The sequence below is a fragment of the Typopeltis vanoorti genome, chromosome 11, assembly GCF_054136105.1.
Source record: "Typopeltis vanoorti isolate ZY-2024b chromosome 11, IOZ_Tvanoo_1.0, whole genome shotgun sequence".
NCBI classification, from domain to species: Eukaryota; Metazoa; Arthropoda; class Arachnida; order Uropygi; family Thelyphonidae; genus Typopeltis; species Typopeltis vanoorti.
The window spans coordinates 17,666,412-17,685,403 of NC_143559.1; the positions used below are offsets into that span (position 1 = coordinate 17,666,412).

Below are 18,992 nucleotides of genomic sequence, written 5' to 3' on the forward strand. Positions count from 1 at the left end.
GGGCACATAGCAAAAGTGGCTAAAACAGCTCATTGGATTACTTGGTTACTGAATACTTTGACAAGCAAGCAGAGACAATCAGGTTATTATTCCTCTTTATTGAGCCTTGATAAGACCCCATTTTGACTACTGCATGCAGATATGGTCACCTGGATTTCTTGGTGATGAGAAAGAGGGGAAGAGAATCCAGAGGTGAGTGACCAAGGTGGTATCAGGTCTATGGAATGAACCTTACAAGAATAGGTTGAAGTTTTGTGGGTTACAGAAGTTAGTTGACAGGAGAAAAGGGTGATATGATTGAGACATACAAATTACTGAAGGGTTTTTACAAGATTAATATTTTTCAGAAAATTTTTCAGAATAGGTCTGGTGGTGGGAGAACTAGGGGCCATCCCTGGAAAGTGAGCAAGAGTGTAGTTAGCAAGGGTGTTAGAACTAGGTTTTTTGCTTTGGAGTGTGGTGAATGAATGGAAAAGGTTGTCAGAGTCTGTTGTGGGTGTCTTGACTGTGAATGAGTACAAAGCAAAGTGTAAAGTATAGATAGACACTGCTCATATGTTGGATAGTGCTTGACATGATGTTTAGTGCTTCTCTTAATGAGTCTAAACATGCCATGGAGTAGCCCATAATAATAATAAAGGGAAAGCATTAGCAGTTCAAGACCAGCATGAATATCAGAAAAATAATGTAGCATTAACTGATGTAGAGTAGTCATGCAGCATTAATGTAAGTTAATGCTGCATAACTACCCTACATATCATCCTCTTTCTAATGATCCTGCTACTAGTCAGATTGAAAAAATTGAAGACACTCATTGATGGTGTTTCTCGATAGGATGAGGAAACCAAAAAATAAAATTAATTCCTTTCATGGGCGTGCTCCTCAATTTTATGAGCTTCTTAAGTCCACAATATTACATTCTGTCATAGACTTCTCTAGCTCCCCTTGCTACAAAATTTCAAAGGACCTTTAAATTGTTGTTATTATTATAGTCTATCCACACAATCTATCATACCCCTCCTTGAACCCATTCACATCACAACTGACTTCGGCAACCCATTTCACTCATTCACAACTCTCCAAGCAAAAAATCTAGTCCTTACACCCCTACTAACCACATATTTATTCAACTTCCAGGGATGACCCCTTGTTCTGGTTACTCTAGCCAAGTACTGAAACATTTCCCCTACATCTATCCAATAAAACCCTTTAAGCAACTTAAATGTTTCTATCATATCTCCTCTTTTTCTCCTATCAACCAACTTTTGCAATCCACATATACCTTCAATCTATCCTATTAGGGAACATCCACATGCCACTCACCATTTTGGTCACTAGCCTCTGAATCCTCTCCACTGCTTCCTCATCCCCAAGAAACCCAAGGGACCAGATGAGCACAGTAGTCCAGATGCAGGTATATCAAGGCCTTATAAAGAGGAATAACGACTTCCTTATCTGTACTTGTTAATGTTACATGTTAAAATTACCTTCTGCACTGACAGAAAAATCCTCTTCATTTATTAAGAATGGTTCTCATTTCAGAGAAAATATATCAGTTTCATCTTTGCCCTAGTGATCCTTCATGCAGCTTAGATATTGTGTCTTTATTCACTAATGCTCCTCTAGATGATATATTGAAATTTCTCTGGCAAGACTTGACCTCAGATATTATTTATTTCTCTTTCTCGAGTACTTGTTAACAATTTATGGAACATCTCAAACAGTGGCTACTGGAAAATATATCTACTAAACCCTCCTTATTGTACACAGGCATGCAGATAATATCCATTTGGTTTGGTATGGATATTATCTAAATGGATAATATCCATATCCACTTGCAGAACATGCCATAATTCACAAAAAAATTGAGTCCTTTGAAAAAGATTAAGGTCTTTCACAAAAATAGTTATTTTATATAACATTTATACAAGGAAAGTTATGAGATCTTGCTTCACCACCCAAATCTGAACAAAAATGATCTGAAATTATCCCAATTTATGGGAAATAATTCTTCAGCACACATTCTGTAGTCAGTTTTTAATTTTGTTCTTTTTTTATGTGATTCCCACTCATGGAAGGTTGTAAACTTATAATGCATTAGTACCATGAGCAGACTAAGGATTTTTTTCTATTTTTATTAATTTTATAATTTTATTTTTAATTTCTTTTTTACATAGTCTGGAAATCTGGAGACAACAGGTTGGTGGTTTCACACTGTGCAAAAATTCATCTTCCAACTCATTAATATTCCATAATTAGTCATTATTTATTTATAGCATTAGTTTCTCTAGGAAGCACACATAACAAATTGTTGCATGCCTGCCTGATATGTAAACTAGAAACAAGAAATGATTTGTTACATCTTGCCGTATGGGCAAGACATGGCATGATACAATCCACTATCTAGCATGAAAGTGTTTAATATTCACATAACAAGTATCATTCCTTGAAGTGCATCTTGATTTTTTTTTTTTTAACTTCACATAAACTTTTTATCTTTAAAAAATAGTGTAGCAATTACAAATTTACTAATTCAGTAAAAAAAAAGAAAAACAACTTTATGCAATTATGCAATTTTAAACATTTCTTAAATCCAAAACTAACTGACTAACTAAATTTGGCATAATTTTCAAAGAAAATCTTTTAAATCAATTGTTATTATTCCATACCTTCATGGAGGAGTCGTAAGATTCAAAATGGTAGGTCCACTGTAAAGTCTATCATACAACTCCTTAAACTCATTCACTATCTGCATTCACATCATCTTCTCATTGCAATGCACTCCATGTTACCACTCTCTTTCTTATCCTCTAACTTACTATATAGCTTTACAGAACTTCCGGGGATGCCTCTTACTCTTCTTCTTTCCTTTCATTCTACTATATGCAAATCTCTCAGTGTCAATCCAGTAAATACCTCTCAACTACTTAAATGTCACAATCATATCATCTCCTTCTTCCTGTCCACCAGGAAGTGCTTACATTCAGCTGAATTTATAATAAATATATGTATAAAATATATTATAATAAATAATGAATTTATATAAATATATTTATTTATAATAAATCCTTAATTATTCCTATCCTTAAATCCTTAATCCTGAATTAAATCATCCTTACATTCAGCTGAATTAAATTAATATCCCCATTTATTATATCCATTCATTTGACACTTTTCAGCTTATTCAAATTCTCCTGAATAGCCATAACACCAAAAATATTAGCAATTAACCCTCCCAAGTTTCACATCACCTGCAAAACACTGATAACCAATGTTCTGTAGCCCTCACTCATTTCTGTTATCCACCTCTGCACCCATTCTATAAGTACTTCATCTCCTCCAAATCCCTGCAAAAACAGATATGAGCACAGTGACTAGATCAACAATGGTACTACCACCCTCTTATCTCAGCTGGTCAATGTCCTCCTTCTCAATACTGAAGAAATCCTCTGAACTTCAAATTCTATCTACAATCACCTCAAGATAACCTGCTTCTCCTACTTCTTTAAGTATAGATAGCTCCAACAAGAGCATATGCAGTCTTCCCTCTATGAATCCCAACTTTCAGATCCTTACATTCAGCTGAATTAAATTAATATCCCCATTTATTATATCCATTCATTTGACACTTTTCAGCTTATTCAAATTCTCGTGAATAGCCATAATACCAAAAATATTAGCAATTAACCATCCCAAGCTTCACATCACCTGCAAAACACTGAATATTTCCTTGTAATCCAGTGACAATATTGCTAACATAAAGGCTGAACAATAATGATCCCAGTACTGAACTCAGACTCTGCAACCCATTTGTAAACTTTCTACTTCCCAATATACCTCCCCAATACACAAATCTCTAATATCTATTAGAAAGCCAATTTGAAATCTAATTTAGTAGCCTGATTTCTAAATCCATACATTACAACTTAAATATCAACTTATCAGTAGCATCCTATTGAATGCCTTTGCAAAATCCAGAAGTATGACAGTGAATGCCATTCTCTCATCTGTTGCTTTTGTTGCTTTATTTTAAAAGACTACCACATTACAAAAACAAGAATGCCCTTAACAAATCCATCTAACCTTCATAAATAATATTACCCTCATCTGCCCAATCCTGTATATTGGCTCTTACCAATTTTTCCAAAATTGGTTGTGTAAAAATACAAACCAGTCTATGGTTTCATACTTCTATTTTATCACCACCTTTATACAATGCCATTATCTTCCACTCCTCAGGAGCTTGCCACATTGCAAGACTTTTATTAAACAGCTATGTCAATGGCATGGTCAGTTTTCATCTTTTCTCATCTAGTTCTCATCTTCTCTCATCCTTGTTACTGTATTATAAAAGGCTACCAGATAACTAAAACAAGAATGTCCCTTAACAAGTACATACTGGTGTTTAAAAATAATATTACCCTCATATGCCCAATTCTGTATACAAGCTCTTGCCAGTTTTTGTCAGAATTGCTTTAGGAAAAATACAAACTGATCTATAGTTTCATACTTCTGTTCTCCATCCTTATATAATGGCACTGTCTTACCCTCCTTCTGCTTCTAAAGAACTTTCCACATTGCAAGACTTTCATTAAACAGCTAGGTAAATGGCATGGTCATTTCTCATCTAGTAAAACATCAGGATTAGATGGGAAATCCTATTTGGTCCTACTGCCTTAATGACATCTCAAGTGCTCAGTATTTTTGGAATACATCCTCTTCATTCACTTCTAATCCTTCGACTCTCCCTCTAGGAATAAAACTGGCTTTACAATGATGAAACATCCTAATAAAGTGATCATTAAATACTTTACTACATCATCTTCATTGGTCACCTGACTACCTTCTCCTCTCAGCATGATCAATCAACCACAATTATTTCTCTTCCTGTGTTTTCACCTGGAAACTTGGGGTTTTTCGTCTCCCAGAATAGGCAAATCGGCACCGTGAACACACATGGATTACAGTCAGGAATACTTAAGACCCAGCCATAGGCCTGATTTGTCAGCTATGCTGGTCCTAAGCCCAGATAAAATTATGGGGGATTGAGATGGTGCCATACCTCCCCGTACAATGGCTCACGGCCATTGTATCATCATACAAAATAAATAAAATAATCATTGCATTTTACTGATACCAATAATCTTCAGACAGACTGAGTCAATCAATGCCACAAATTCATTTTCCCTTTATTCTTAATATTCCTGACATTTGTATATAGAAAAATAAGCACGCTGTCAATAGTCCTATAATTATTATTACTTTTTGCAGCTTCCACTCATCTCTGCAATATACTACATCCCAGGCCTGATGTAGGGATAAGTCACTGTCCCTACATCAGGCCATTCCTGTTACCTTCTATCCTGGCAACTCTAATTTCCCTTTCCTAACATACTCATTTGCCTAGAAAACAACAGATATATTCTCTATGAGAAAAATCCACTGACACCTGATTTACACCATCTCTTAGGTCATTCATAGAAACCATTCACTCTTATCTCATCACATTTTCATCCCACTTCATTGCCACGGTCACACCCTGAATAATTGAATCTCCATACATCTCATTCCTCACAACTCCATTCATTTGTCTCATTGATATCCTTAACTCTTTTTGATTCCTCATTCTCTCTCTCTCCTCCTATATCTCTCCTTTCTCTTCCATTTTACCTCGTTCCTCTCATTTCTCTCTCTCTATTCCTTGCACTCATACTATCAATTCCTTTCATTTCTTTTTCTTTTCCTGTCTCTCCCATTCTCTTGCCCTTTTCTCTCTCTCTCTCTCTCCCATGTATCTCAATATCATACCTACGCTCGCTTTCCTTGCAAGCAATTATAAGACTTAATCTCTTACTGCCGTAATTCATGCCTTCCATTTCCTTTCTCGACACCTCTGCTTCTTTCTTAAGATATTCTGCTTTTACCTAACATTCACTTACACAATCAAGGCTATCATCCCTCTGCAGAATATCTCCCTCTGCCATATTCTCTATGATCATATCCACTGGCACCTCTTTCCCATTGTCTAAGATAAAATCCATTGACACCTCTTTTACATTCTTCTGCTCAAACACACTGTTCATATCTGTATGCCTGAACTTACCCATTTCCAGCTCATTACTTCCACTGCTACTAAAGCCAGAAGTAACACTCAAGTCACCCATCAATTCCTCCTGCTTGCATTTCATGCACACATACATGTTCCCATTCCTCAGCTGCCACGATTTTTAATTTATATATACAGGATGCAAGCAAAGCATGCTACAAAATACTCCACTATGCCATGTATAATGTAGTCTTTAAATGCTAGTGGGGGTGGACGATAGTGTATAAAAGAACTAACAGCTCCTTTGACCTGGCTTTTCAATGAAAGTCTGGCTACAGGAAAGGCCCAGGGAATGGAAGGAAGGTAAGATAGTGGCATTGCATAAGAACGGCAGCAGACTGGAAGCATCTAATTATAGGTCATAATAAATTTAGTTTAATCCTTTATTCAAGTGTGGGCAAACAAAGTTTGCACCTGAAAGTATCTTCAGGACGACTGGGGTAAGGTGGTACAACACCAGGGCAACTCGTTGCAAAGGTGGAGCAAGCTACCAACACTTCTGTCTCAGTATCTCCTATAATGCAAAACACATCTCCTTGCGGATATGTCTAATGTTATGCATTAAGGGAAGGGCCACTACCCAGACTAGTTTCGACCTTTATTGAGGTCTCTTCAGTGGGAGCCAGGCCCAAGTGGAGACCCAAGTTGAGATACCATGCAGAAGCATTAGCAGATCATCTCTACCTACAGGCGTTGCCAAATGGTGTGCCACCCTTTTTTAATAAATTACTCTGGATTTAGAGAAAGATGTTGAAAGTTTATTTTTCACTTGGTTAGAGTATAATAAATTTAGTTTAATCCTTTATCCAAGTGTGAGCAAACAAAGTTTGCGCCTGAAAGTATCTTCAGGACGACTGGGGTAAGGTGGTACAACACCAGGGCAACTCGTTGCAAAGGTGGAGCAAGCTACCAACAATTCTGTCTCAGTATCTCCTATAATGCAAAACACATCTCCTTGCGGATATGTCTAATGTTATGCATTAAGGGAAGGGCCACTACCCAGACTAGTTTCGACCTTTATTGAGGTAGAATGGGAGTTAATGTCTTTCATCATCGGCCTTTGGAGTATAAAGATTGCTGAGGGTCAGCAGGTAGTAATAGGGGAGATTAAAGAAAGGTAGAGTAGGATAGTAATAGTAGGTAAAAAGAGGCCTCAGTCAAACCGTTTAGCTGTATAACCCAGAGATTGTGGCTAAAAGGTCTGTAAAACATCATCTCCTTACACCTGTTCTAAAAAAAAACTTTGAAATAAACTTTTCTTATATGCGCTCGTAAAATACTTTTAAATTAACATTTTTTTTTTTTTACGGAAAATAAGAATGCCTAAGTTTCTTTTAAAACTTCATTTAATTTTATTGAAAAATAACAGATTTTTTTACTTAGATATAAAGATTATGGTAGGAGTTTTTTTTTTTTTTTTTATATATATATATATAAACAGTAAAAGAACTGGCCAACATTACACCACGGGAAGAGCAAGATTTGGGGGAAGAATCTGGCCCGAGAGATGCCACTCACAAGGAGCAGCACCGGCTCGCTGTAAGCCTTCGCAGCCCGGGTTCTCAGATCTGCCCCCTCCTATATGAACTGTAAGAACTTGTGAAGAGAGAAAAAGGGGGAAAAAAAAAACAGACAAACAGATATTTCTTTTTAAAGAAAGAGACACGGTATGATTAAGCCCTGTCTCAGGACACAGAGGATAGGAGGTTTGCACCATTTATTTACAAACCTCCCATCCCCTAGTATATGTCTTTCTTGTGCAAAAAACCTAGGTAGGTAGAAATAGATCCCGCTGAGTATTTTGGCTTGTATAGTGTTTTCATCGCTGATTTGGGACTTTTTCCACACTTTCCAGATGTGATACGTAATTACATTGATGAGAAAAATTGTAAATTTCTGAATTTTCTTAACTGGTGGGGGAAATTGCAGGTACAAGACCTCCTCTAGTGTAAGCGGCTGGATTCCCAGTTTTGCCAGACATATCGGGCGGGGGGGGGCATGAGTAAAAGAAATGTCCCACCGTTTCAATGCTCTGGCAGACGTCGCAGAAGGGGTCGCATGGTCTTGAATTGTATCGGGACATAACCAGTTTCACCGGTAGCTGACCATAGGCTATTCGCCATGCCAGATCCCGGTGAAATGGCTGTCCCCAGCATTTCTGATATTTTGAAATAGCGTTTCCATGTTAGTTTCTATATTTGGCTTATCACATCCGGAAAGTCGAAAGAACTCCCAATATCTTGCTTGTGGCTTTAATTTTAGAATTTCCATCCCTTCGGTTTTAAATTTTTTAAGCTGTTGGCATAATGGATAATACCATTCTGGCACAACCTCTGCGCTGGGATCAGCATGTCTCGTGGTCCCGAAGTAGGGAAGAAAATGCCCTAAAAAGTATTTAATTAGGGATCCTGAAATATGGTTAGATTTTAAGGCCTTCCCTATGGTTTAGAGAGTGTTTGCATAGAATAGGCAGTTTAATTTCGGAAGTGAGAAACCCCCTTGATTGATTTTGAGTTTTAGATATTTTTTTTTAACCTCATGCTTTCTTCCGTTCCAAAAAAAATCTATTAGTATTTTGTAAAGTTGTCCTTCTTGGGTTTTTTTTATATTAGTAATATTTATTGTATGCATTAGCATGGGGATTATTACTGTTTTTATTATTACTGTTCTTCCGTAGAAGGAGAAATAATTGGGTTTAAAAGGTTTTATTTTCTTTTCGCACTCTTCCCGCAATTTCTTAACAGGCAGTACTGGGCTCGCCATGAATGGGATGCCTAGTACTGTTAGGGGCTGAGTTTGCAGGACTAAACCACAAAGAAGGTTATTTCTATGGAAATTTCCAAAAATTTTAATTTTGGTCTTCGAAGTATTAACGCGAAGACCACTGGCCATGCTGAATTTTTGCAAAATGCCAAAATAAATGTAGATGGACTCAGAATCTCTGAGCGTCGCCACTACATCATCGGCATATGCTACAATTTTGCTCTGTCTGGAGACTAGAGGTAGCGGTATTCCTCTAACTGCAGGGGAGTTATCTATTTTTCTTATGAGGGGTTCTAACGCGAGTCAGAAGAGGAGAAGGCTTAGTGGGCAGCCATGTCTTACCCTGTTTTTAATAGGAACTGGTTCCGAGAGGAACCAGTTGATAGCTATTTGGGTAGAGGCCTTTGCGTAGATGCTTTTGATTATTTGCCTAAGCCTCCAGCCCACACCTATTTTCTGAAGGATGTCCTGCAAGTACATGTGTCTGACGCTGTAGAACGCTTTATCCAGATCCATAGAGAGAAGTGCCAAAGGGTAATTTTTATTTTTAGCCAGACGGATTAGATCTCTTAAGAAAAAGAGATTTAATTCCATCGATCTACCCGGTATTCCGTAAACCTGGGTGCTTGTTATCATTCTTTCTATACTGCATTTGATGCGGCTGCAGATAATTTTTGCAAATATTTTGTAATCCGAATTAGTTAGGGAGATTGGTCACCAGCTATCTGCCAAGGTGCGATCTCGATCTTTCTTAGGGATAAAAATTGTGTAGCTTTTAACGAATTCCTCTGGGATATTTCCCAAAGTGAGGAATTCGTTAAATATTTTGACTAAAACTGGTAGTGCATAGTCCCAGATAGATCGGTAGAATTCTATCCCTAACCCATCTAACCCTGGGGTTTTTCTTGCCTTCATTGTTTTGCAAGCTGTTTTTATTTCCTCAGCAGTTATTGGCCTGGCATGCAGAGCGGTAAGATGCTCGGGAAGACGTGTGATGTCCCACTCATTGAAAACATCTGCGCTCTGCTGATCCGAAAAAGTGCCGAGGTACTGCTGATGGAAAATTCAAAGTATTTCAGAGGTTGATTTTATCAGTTTGGCATTCTCTTGGATCTGGTAAACCATTCGCTCGTCATTTGCTGCCACCCGTTGTTGATTGTAGAAAGCGGCGGAAGGTGTTTCAAAATATCTGATAGAGTCTCGCTCGAAAATCGAGGTCCTCGACTCTACTCTGCCGCTCTTGATGTAGCTCGATTTCTACCTGTCTGATAAGATCGCTACAGGGAATTCCTCTCCGCTCGTTGGTGCGGTACCAGCCGAGCTCCCTATAGAGATCCCTCAGACGTTGTCTCTGTTCGTGTGCCCTTTCACGCCCACACCGCTGAAAGAGTTCCCTTGCCTGCGACTTGAACTGTAGCCAGGTTTCCCAGTCCCAGTTAGTGTCTCTCCATTCATTACAGAGGTTCTGTAGCTTATCGCTAAAAAGACTGGGGAAATTGGGAGGGAGCCTCCAAGGACCTCTGGCTGTTACTATTATTTCTGGTATCCTTATTTTTAATAGTACCATTTGGTGGTCTGTTAGCAGACCTCTCACAGCGATATGACGTACCCCAAGAACATGTGGTTCTAAAAACTGGGATACATAGAACCTGTCGAGCCTTGTTGATATCTGACCACGGCACCACGTTGTTCCGACTTTTAGTGGATTCTGCCGTCTCCAGATATCAACAAGGTCGAAGTTTTCGCAGCAACGTTTCAGTGCTGCAAGACCACCAGTTCCGCTGTTAGCATTCCCGCCTATTTTGTCATATCGTGCATCTTCTATACAGTTCCAGTCGCCCGCCACGATTAGGTGTTGCGTGCCTAGAAAATAGTTTTCCAGTGTGGCAAAGAAACCGTTTCGTTGGTGGGGGTTGTTCGGGGCATAGACAGCCACAAACCGGGTGTTACGGCCACCGTACTTCCAGTCCACAGACAAAAAACGTCCCCTAGCGTCTTTCTGGACATTGAAGAACCCCCCCCGCGATTGGGGGCGAATTAGTATCCCCACCCCTCGTGAGTGAGCTTCCCCGAAGCACCAGTAGCTGGTGACCGGGTAGCTTCTCGAAAAATTCTCCATTTCCCAGTGTTTGTAAAAGTGGGTTTCTTGCAAGAATAAAATGTTGATATTATGCATTAGCATCAGTCTCCAGACAGCGCTTTGCGCCTGAGGATTGCGCAGACCGCTTACGTTTAATGTTGCAATTTTTAAACTTTGGTTCATTTTAGAGGTTGGGGGAGGTGTTACTTTGTTTACGAACTTCCTGGATTGCTGGGAGGGGGGAGGGGGGGGGGCGGTTGTATTGTTATCCTCCATGTTGCTGTCCTAGAATTTCATATCATCATCAGAATCGTCTTTACCGGAGATCTGGGATTCCAGTTCCCCTGGTTCCCCCATTGTTGTTAGATTTTCCTTTGTGTTGGGGTTTCACTATTATTTCCTGTTGGATTTGGGCTGCTGGCTTTTGTCCTTTTATTTTCTTCCGTGTCCGAGTCTCTCATGCGTTTTGCGGCACTGTTTGCTTCCATTTTTTCTTCTCTTGTTTCTGTTTTACTAGTAGGGGTTTCTACCTTTGACGAGCGCTGCTTCTTCTTTTGTTTTCCTTGGTGTGGTTTGTTTCAACAATTTAGGATCTGCTATCAACATCGTGTCAGGTGGTGGCTGTACGGATGGAGCTGCTTCTTGCTCTGCCATCGCAGGGTTTTCTGTAGGTATTGCAGAGGCAGGGGTTATATTACCTCCTGTTCTTTCCGCAGCTGTTCTACGCGGGTATTCATTTACTTTGTGTTTTGTGTCCCTGCATTTTAAACATGCTTGATCGCAGTTATCCAGGCCATGACCTGCTGTCAAGCAGTTTTGGCATTTGCCTTTGGGGCAATCTGCTCCCATATGTTCGAAGGATCCGCATCTGAAGCACTGCTTCTTGACACCAGGGTAATTGATCATTACCCTGGCTGAACCGATAAAGACGAAGTTGGGAACGGGTGTTTTCATCTCCATGGAGACATATACCACCCCCGACTTCCATTCTGGGAAGTCACTGTCCTGCATTATTCTAACTTCTTTCACTGTTCCCCATTTGGAAAAAAGATTCTTAATTAGTGCGTCCCCGCTTTCTAAATATTCGACTGAGAATCTGTCTATTTTGATCGTTTTTAACACACTTCCTATTAAAGTAGGGAGGTATTTTTGTCCTTCGCATTGAGTTCCTAAAGAGAGTTTTTCTCTTGTTGCTTCGTCTTTTACAACGACCTGGAACCTCCCTCCCCCGTACAGAGTAAATCCGAATATATTATTTATTCCTTCCCTTAATGCATAACATTAGACATATCTGCAAGGAGATGTGTTTTGCATTATAGGAGATACTGAGACAGAAGTGTTGGTATCTTGCTCCACCTTTGCAACGAGTTGCCCTGGTGTTGTACCACCTTACCCCAGTCGTCCTGAAGATACTTTCAGGTGCAAACTTTGTTTGCTCACACTTGGATAAAAGATTAAACTAAATTTATTATACTCTAACAAGTGAAAAATAAACTTTCAACATCTTTCTCTAAATCCAGAGCAATTTATTAAAAATGGGTGGCACACCATTTGGCAACACCTATAGGTAGAGATGATCTGCTAATGCTTCTGCCTGGTATCTCAACTTGGGCCTGGCTCCCACTGAAGAGACCTCAATAAAGATTGAAACTAGTCGTGGCCCTTCCCTTAATGCATAACATTAGACATATCCGCAAAGAGAGGTGTTTTGCATTATAGGAGATACTGAGACAGAATTGTTGGTAGCTTGCTCCACCTTTGCAACGAGTTGCCCTGGTGTTGTACCACCTTACCCCAGTCGTCCTGAAGATACTTTCAGGCGCAAACTTTGCTTGTTCACACCTGGATAAAGGATTAAACTAAATTTATTATACTCTAACCAAGTGAAAAATAAACTTTCAAAATAATTATAGGTCAGTTTGTGTGTCATCAGTAGTTAAGATCTTGGAGAAAATAGTGACAACCGTATACAGCATTGGGCAGTTTCCATAATTGGATGTGATGAGTGAAGCTAAACACAATAAACAAAAAAAATCACGCAATACCTGTACATAATTCATAAACAATACATATAAACAGATACACTTAGTCACTCTAACTTAAAAACTATATATAAATATAATATGAAATATATTGGAGTATTTCATCCTGGAGGAGTAAATTTTAATACTAGAGGGATAGGGCAGATTCGAGGTTTAGAGGTGCAGGAGGAGGGTGTGTTCCAAATACTGAGTATTTGGAACACATTTGGAACTCTGGATGTTAGTAAAGCTGTGGGACTGGATGGTATTTCACCACGAGTTTTGAGAGAATGTGCTAATGAACTGACAGATTCTTTGACCTGGCTTTTCAATGAAAGTCTGGCTAAGGAAAGGTGCCCAGGGAATGGAAGGAAGGTAAGATAGTGCCACTGCATAAGGGTGGAGTGGAAGTGTCTAATTATAGACCAGTTTGTGTGTCATCAGTAGTTGATAAGATCTTGGAGAAAATAGTGAGGGACCGTATACAGCATTGGGCAGGTGAGGGTAACGTTATCTGTGAGAATCAACCTGGATTTGTGAAAGGGTGCTCTTCTTTTAGCAATATGCTAGCCTTTTATAATAAAGTTACAAAAACATTAGATGAGGGAAAGAAATATACTGCAATTTTATTAGACTTAGCGAAGGCATTTGACAGGGTGCCACATGGTAAGCTGATATTTAAGTTGCAGCATGTGGGTTTGGTTGTCAGGTTGGCCAACTGGATTCAGGATTGGCTGTCCAATAGTTATCAGTGAGTTGTGTATGGTGAGGCAGTTTCAAGGAGGAAGAATATTACAAGTGGGGTCCCACAGGGCGCAGTACTGGGACCTATATTGTTTAACCTTTATATCAATGACATTGTTAGTAGATTGCAGGGGGATATTCAGTTTTTTGCAGATGCGAAGCTGGGAAGGGTTATTAGTAATAGTGCAGATGTGGTAGCACTGCAAAAGGATTTGAATAAGCTAGACAGATGGGCAAATGAATGGGGATTTTGGTTTGATGCAGAAAATGTAAGGTCTTGAGGTTTGAGACACAAAGCGGGGACACTGCATACTTTATTGGAGGAGTTGCACTGGAGGAAGTAGGTGAGGCAAGAGATCTGGGGTTGATGATTGACAGAAACCTGAAATTCAGGGGACATATTGTAAAGGTGGTGAAGGTAACACAGAGGATTGCTGCAATAATGAGAAGTACGCTGACCTGCATAGATAAAAGAGTTATCATTCCGTTGTATAAGATCCTGATCGGACCACACTTAGACTATTGTTCTCAGATTTGGTCCCCAGGATTTGAAGGGGATAAATTAACTGTGGAAAGGGTACAGAGGCAGATAACAAAGATGGTTTTAGGACTGTACAATGTTAGTTATGAGGATCAGCTAAGGAAATGTGGACTTTTAAACTGTTGAGAGGTGGTTACAGGTTTGACATTGGGAGTTCTTTTGCTTGGTTGAACAGCAGAAAGAAGTGATGACAAGGGGCCATCCATAGAAGTTACAGAAGGAAGATGTGAGAAGATGGGTGAGGAGTGGTTTCTTCGCATGGAGGGTGGTTGAACCGTGGAATGCATTGCCTGATAGTATGGTGAGAGCGAGAACCATCAATGAGTTTAAGGAGTGGTATGATAGACTGTGTTTTCTAGGAGGGACCGCCTGCGAGGAGTCTTTTGACTCCATGGAGGCCTGAATAATAATAATAATATTTATATAAATATTCTGGTCCTTTTCATGTTTCAAAAATGAACATTACTGAAAATTTCTGACGATCATTTGTTGCCTTCAACTGCTTAAAGTAAGCATATAAATATAATAAAATCAATATATTCTAAAAATGAAATGCATTTACCATATTAATTAGTAATTGTGTTATTTATCCCACTACTGCTCACTTCTGGAGGGAAAAGGGAGGGAAGGAGAGATACTTGTGGATGTATCATCTAAAGAAATAGAGTATTTAGCATTTAATCAGTATTTGAAAGTCTAATTTAAAGTATCAATTCATTCTGTTATTACAATATTATGCTTACTTACTTTAGCAAATATTTCTCGATCAGCTTGAAGTCTTACTTTAACTACTTCAAAAGGATTTATAACTAATGCTTCTGTTAAACCAGCACATAAACCAGCCAGAGTGAAAGTCTGAAACATAAATTAAGCAAGGAATAATAAGTTTTATTGATTTACTAATCTTTCCCCCCACACACCCAGACAAGAGATAAGAGGATGAAGAACCTAAAGTACATATGAGTGTATCTGGGCTAATCTATAAACATTATTCTTATAAATAAAAAAACTCAATGCATATTATTAATGACACTGTATATATCAATGACTTTATATCAATGACATTGTCCCTGGATTGCAAGGCGATATTCAATTGTTTGCAGATGATGCAAAGCTGGGAAGGGTTATCTGTAATAGTGCAGATGTGGTAGCCCTGCAAGAGGATTTGAATAAGCTACATAGATGGACAAATGAATGGGGTGTCAGTTTAATGCAGCAAAATATAAGGTCTTGAGGTTTGGGACACATCGATGGGATGCTGCATACTCTATGGGAGGAGCTAAACTGGAGGAAGTAGGGGAGACAAGAGATCTGGGACTGATGATTGATAGAAACCTGAAATTTAGGGGACATATTGAAAAGGTAGTGAAGGTAACACGGAGGATTGCTGCAATAATGAGAAGGACACTGACCTGCAGAGATAAAAGCGTTATCATTCCGTTGTATAAGACGCTGATCACACCACACTTAGACTATTGTTCTCAGATCTGGTCCACAGGATTTGAAGGGGATAGGTTCATTCTTTAATATATTAACTTTAATAATTAACTGTGGAAAGGGTACAGAGGTGTGGATAACAGAGATGGTTTCAGGACTGTACAATATTAGTTATGAGGATTGGCTGAGGGAGTGTGGACTGCAGAGTTTGGTGGATAGAAGGAGAGGTGATATGATTGAGAGGTGGTTACAGGGTTGACACTGGGGAGTTCTTTCGCTTGGTTGAACAGCAGGAGGGGGTCATGACAAGGGCCATCCCTGGAAGTTATGAAAGGAAATTGTGAGAAAGAGGGTGAGGAGTGGTTTCTTTGCATGGAGGGTGGTTGAACCATGCAATGCATTGCATTGCCTGATGGAGTGGTAGGAGCGAGAACGGTCAATGTGTTTAAGGAGTGGTATGATAGACTTTGTGTTTCCTAGGAGGGACCTCCCTTGATGAGTCTTGATAGATTTGTGTTTCTTAGAAAGGACCTCCCACGATGAGTCTTTTGACTCCATGGAGGCATGAATAATAATAATAATAATATCATTCACGGCAATAACTATCGAAGCTCAAGGTTCATTCTTTAATATATATATATAGAACGGGTAGAGCAAAATTCTAAGCAAAAGCAGAATTAAACTAGCACCAAAACAAGACAAAGAAAATGAAAAAAGAAGTATGCACATTTCCTTGAAATTAAGTTTTTCCAAGCTCAAGATCTCACTATTTTGACATCATTCAATTGGAAATTGCTTCATCAAGGATTGATTAGTATATGAAAGATAGAATCATGGCCTAGGTACTGGAGAAAGTCAGTTTTCATACCACTGCACAAGAAGAGAGATAAGATGGATTGCAAGAACTATAGAACAATATATTAATCTATTATGCAAGTAAGATTTTATTAAAAGTCATTCTAAATATGATTGAGGTCAAAGTTAAGGTGGAGATGCCTGAGGAGCAAGCAGGTTTTAGGAAAGGCAAGGGTACCAGAGATCAGCTCCTTTGCAATAGATAGATCATTGAGAAGTATAGAATTTAGACTCCTTTTGGTATTGTATTTCATAGAAATAGTAAGAGAAGGTGTTGGATTAACTGATTGGCTTTAGATAGGCAGGAGAGTTAGGCAAGGATGTCTACTTTCTCCTCACTTGTTTAGTATCTGCTGAGGATATCATGCATGTAGCATTGGATGAACTTAAGACAAGAATTGGGATGGGATAAGTATCAGATGGGTCAGTAATCTGCAGTATGCTGATGACAAGAAAGAACTAGGATGAATTCTCAACAGAGTTAATGAGATCAGCAAGAACAGAGGACTTAAACTCAATCCTAGCAAGACAAAGATTATAGTTCTACAAGTAAATATAGAGGGAAGCTACTGAGAAACAAGAGTATCTTAACAGAGAAAGAACTGAGGAAGTCAGCAAATTCAAGTACCTGGGATTATTATTATTATTCAGGCCTCCATGGAGTCAAGAGACTCATCATGGTAGGTCCTTCTTAGGAAACACAAAGTCTATCATACCACTCCTTGTACTCATTGCCGTTCTTGCTCTCACCATTCTCTCAGGCAATGCATTCCACCATTCAACCACCCTCCACACAAAGAAACCACTCCTCAACGTCTTGCTCACAGCTTCCTTTCGTAACTTCCAGGGATGGTCCCTTGTCATTGCTCCTTCCCAGTGTTCCACCACTGGAACATTGGGAGGATGAAAGGACCTTCCAATATCCACCCTGTAACTGCCTCTCAACAGTTTAAAAGTCTCGATCGTATCACCTATCCTTCTTCTATCCACCAAACTCTGCAGTCCACATTCCCTCAGCCGATCCTATCCTCATAACTGATATTGTACAATCCTGAAACCATCATTGTTATCCACCTCTATACCCTTTCCATAGTTAATTTATCCCCTTTAAATCCTGGGGACCAAATTTGAGAACAATAGACAACGGAATGTTAACTCTTTTATCTCTGCAGGTCAGCGTCCTTCTCAGTATTGCAGCAATCCTCTGTGTTACCTTCACCATCTTTGCGATATGTTCCCTCAATTTCAGTTTTCTATCAATCATCACCCTCAGATCTCTTGTCTCCCCTACTTCCTCCAATACAGCTCCTCCAATCAAGTATGCAACCTCCCATCGATGGATCCTGAACTTCGAGACTTTACGTTTTGCTGCATTAAACCGAGACCCCCCCCATTCATTTGCCCATCTATCTAGTTTATTCAAATCCTCTTGCAGGGCTGCCACATCTGCACTATTACTGATATTGACAATGTCATTAATATACAGGTTGAACAATACAGGTCCTAGTAATGAGTCCTGTGGAATCCCACTTGTAATCTTCTGATTCCTTGATATTGACCCATCATACACAACTCTGTGATACTTATCAGACAGCCAATCCTGAATCCAGTTGACTAAACTGACATTTAAACCTATGTGCTGCAACTTAAATATCAGCTTATCATGTGGCACCTTGTCAAATACCTTTGCAAAATCCAAAAAAATGGCAGTATATGCCTTTCCATTATCAACTGCTCTTGTCATTTTATTACAAAAGGTAATCATATTACTAAAGCCAGAGCACCCCTTAACAAATCCATGTTGATTCTCACAGATAACATTATCCTTATCTGCCCAATTTTGTATATAGTCCTTCACTAATTTCTCCAAGACCTTAACAACTACTGATGACACACAAACTGGCCTATAATTAGACACTTCCAGTCTGCTACCACACATGGAACGGCACTATCTTACCTTCCTGCCATTCCTCGGGTACCTTTCCCACAGCCAGACTTTTATTGAAGAGCCAGGAGGTCAACAGAGCTGTCAGTTCTTTAGCACATTCTGTCAAAACCCATGGTGAAATACCATCCAGTCACACAACTTTACTGACATCCAGAGTACTCAGTATTTGGAACACACTCTCCCCTTGCACCTCTAAACCCTGAACCTGCCCTATTCCTCTAGTATTAAAACCGTTTTCTCCAGGACGAAATACTCCAATAAAGTGCTCACTGAACGCTCCACTATGTCCTCTGCATTAGTCACGCTATTCCCATTTTTATCCCACAATGTCATTCTTCCACAATCATTTCTCCTCCTACTGGCCACATAGCTAAAAAATTCCCTAGGATTTTCTTTGGATCTTAGTACCAATCTCTTTTAATATTTCAGTTTTGCCTTCCTCACCATATTAGTCACTCTCCTGGCCTGTGTCTTATATTCTTCATTCATCTGCTCTC

General features: G+C 39.2%; 1 protein-coding gene across 4 annotated transcripts in view; it reads right to left on the reverse strand.

Annotated features, from left to right (window-relative positions):
* The window catches only part of LOC150101336 (mitochondrial 2-oxodicarboxylate carrier), a 223,235-nt gene that overhangs the window by 103,256 nt on the left and 100,987 nt on the right, over window positions 1-18,992 (reverse strand). For all 4 annotated transcript variants that reach the window (XM_090400214.1, XM_090400216.1, XM_090400217.1 and 1 more), the window contains exon 5: window positions 15,003-15,110. In XM_090400214.1, coding sequence (XP_090256340.1) covers window positions 15,003-15,110 — 108 coding nt within the window. The remainder of the gene's footprint in view (window positions 1-15,002; window positions 15,111-18,992) is intronic.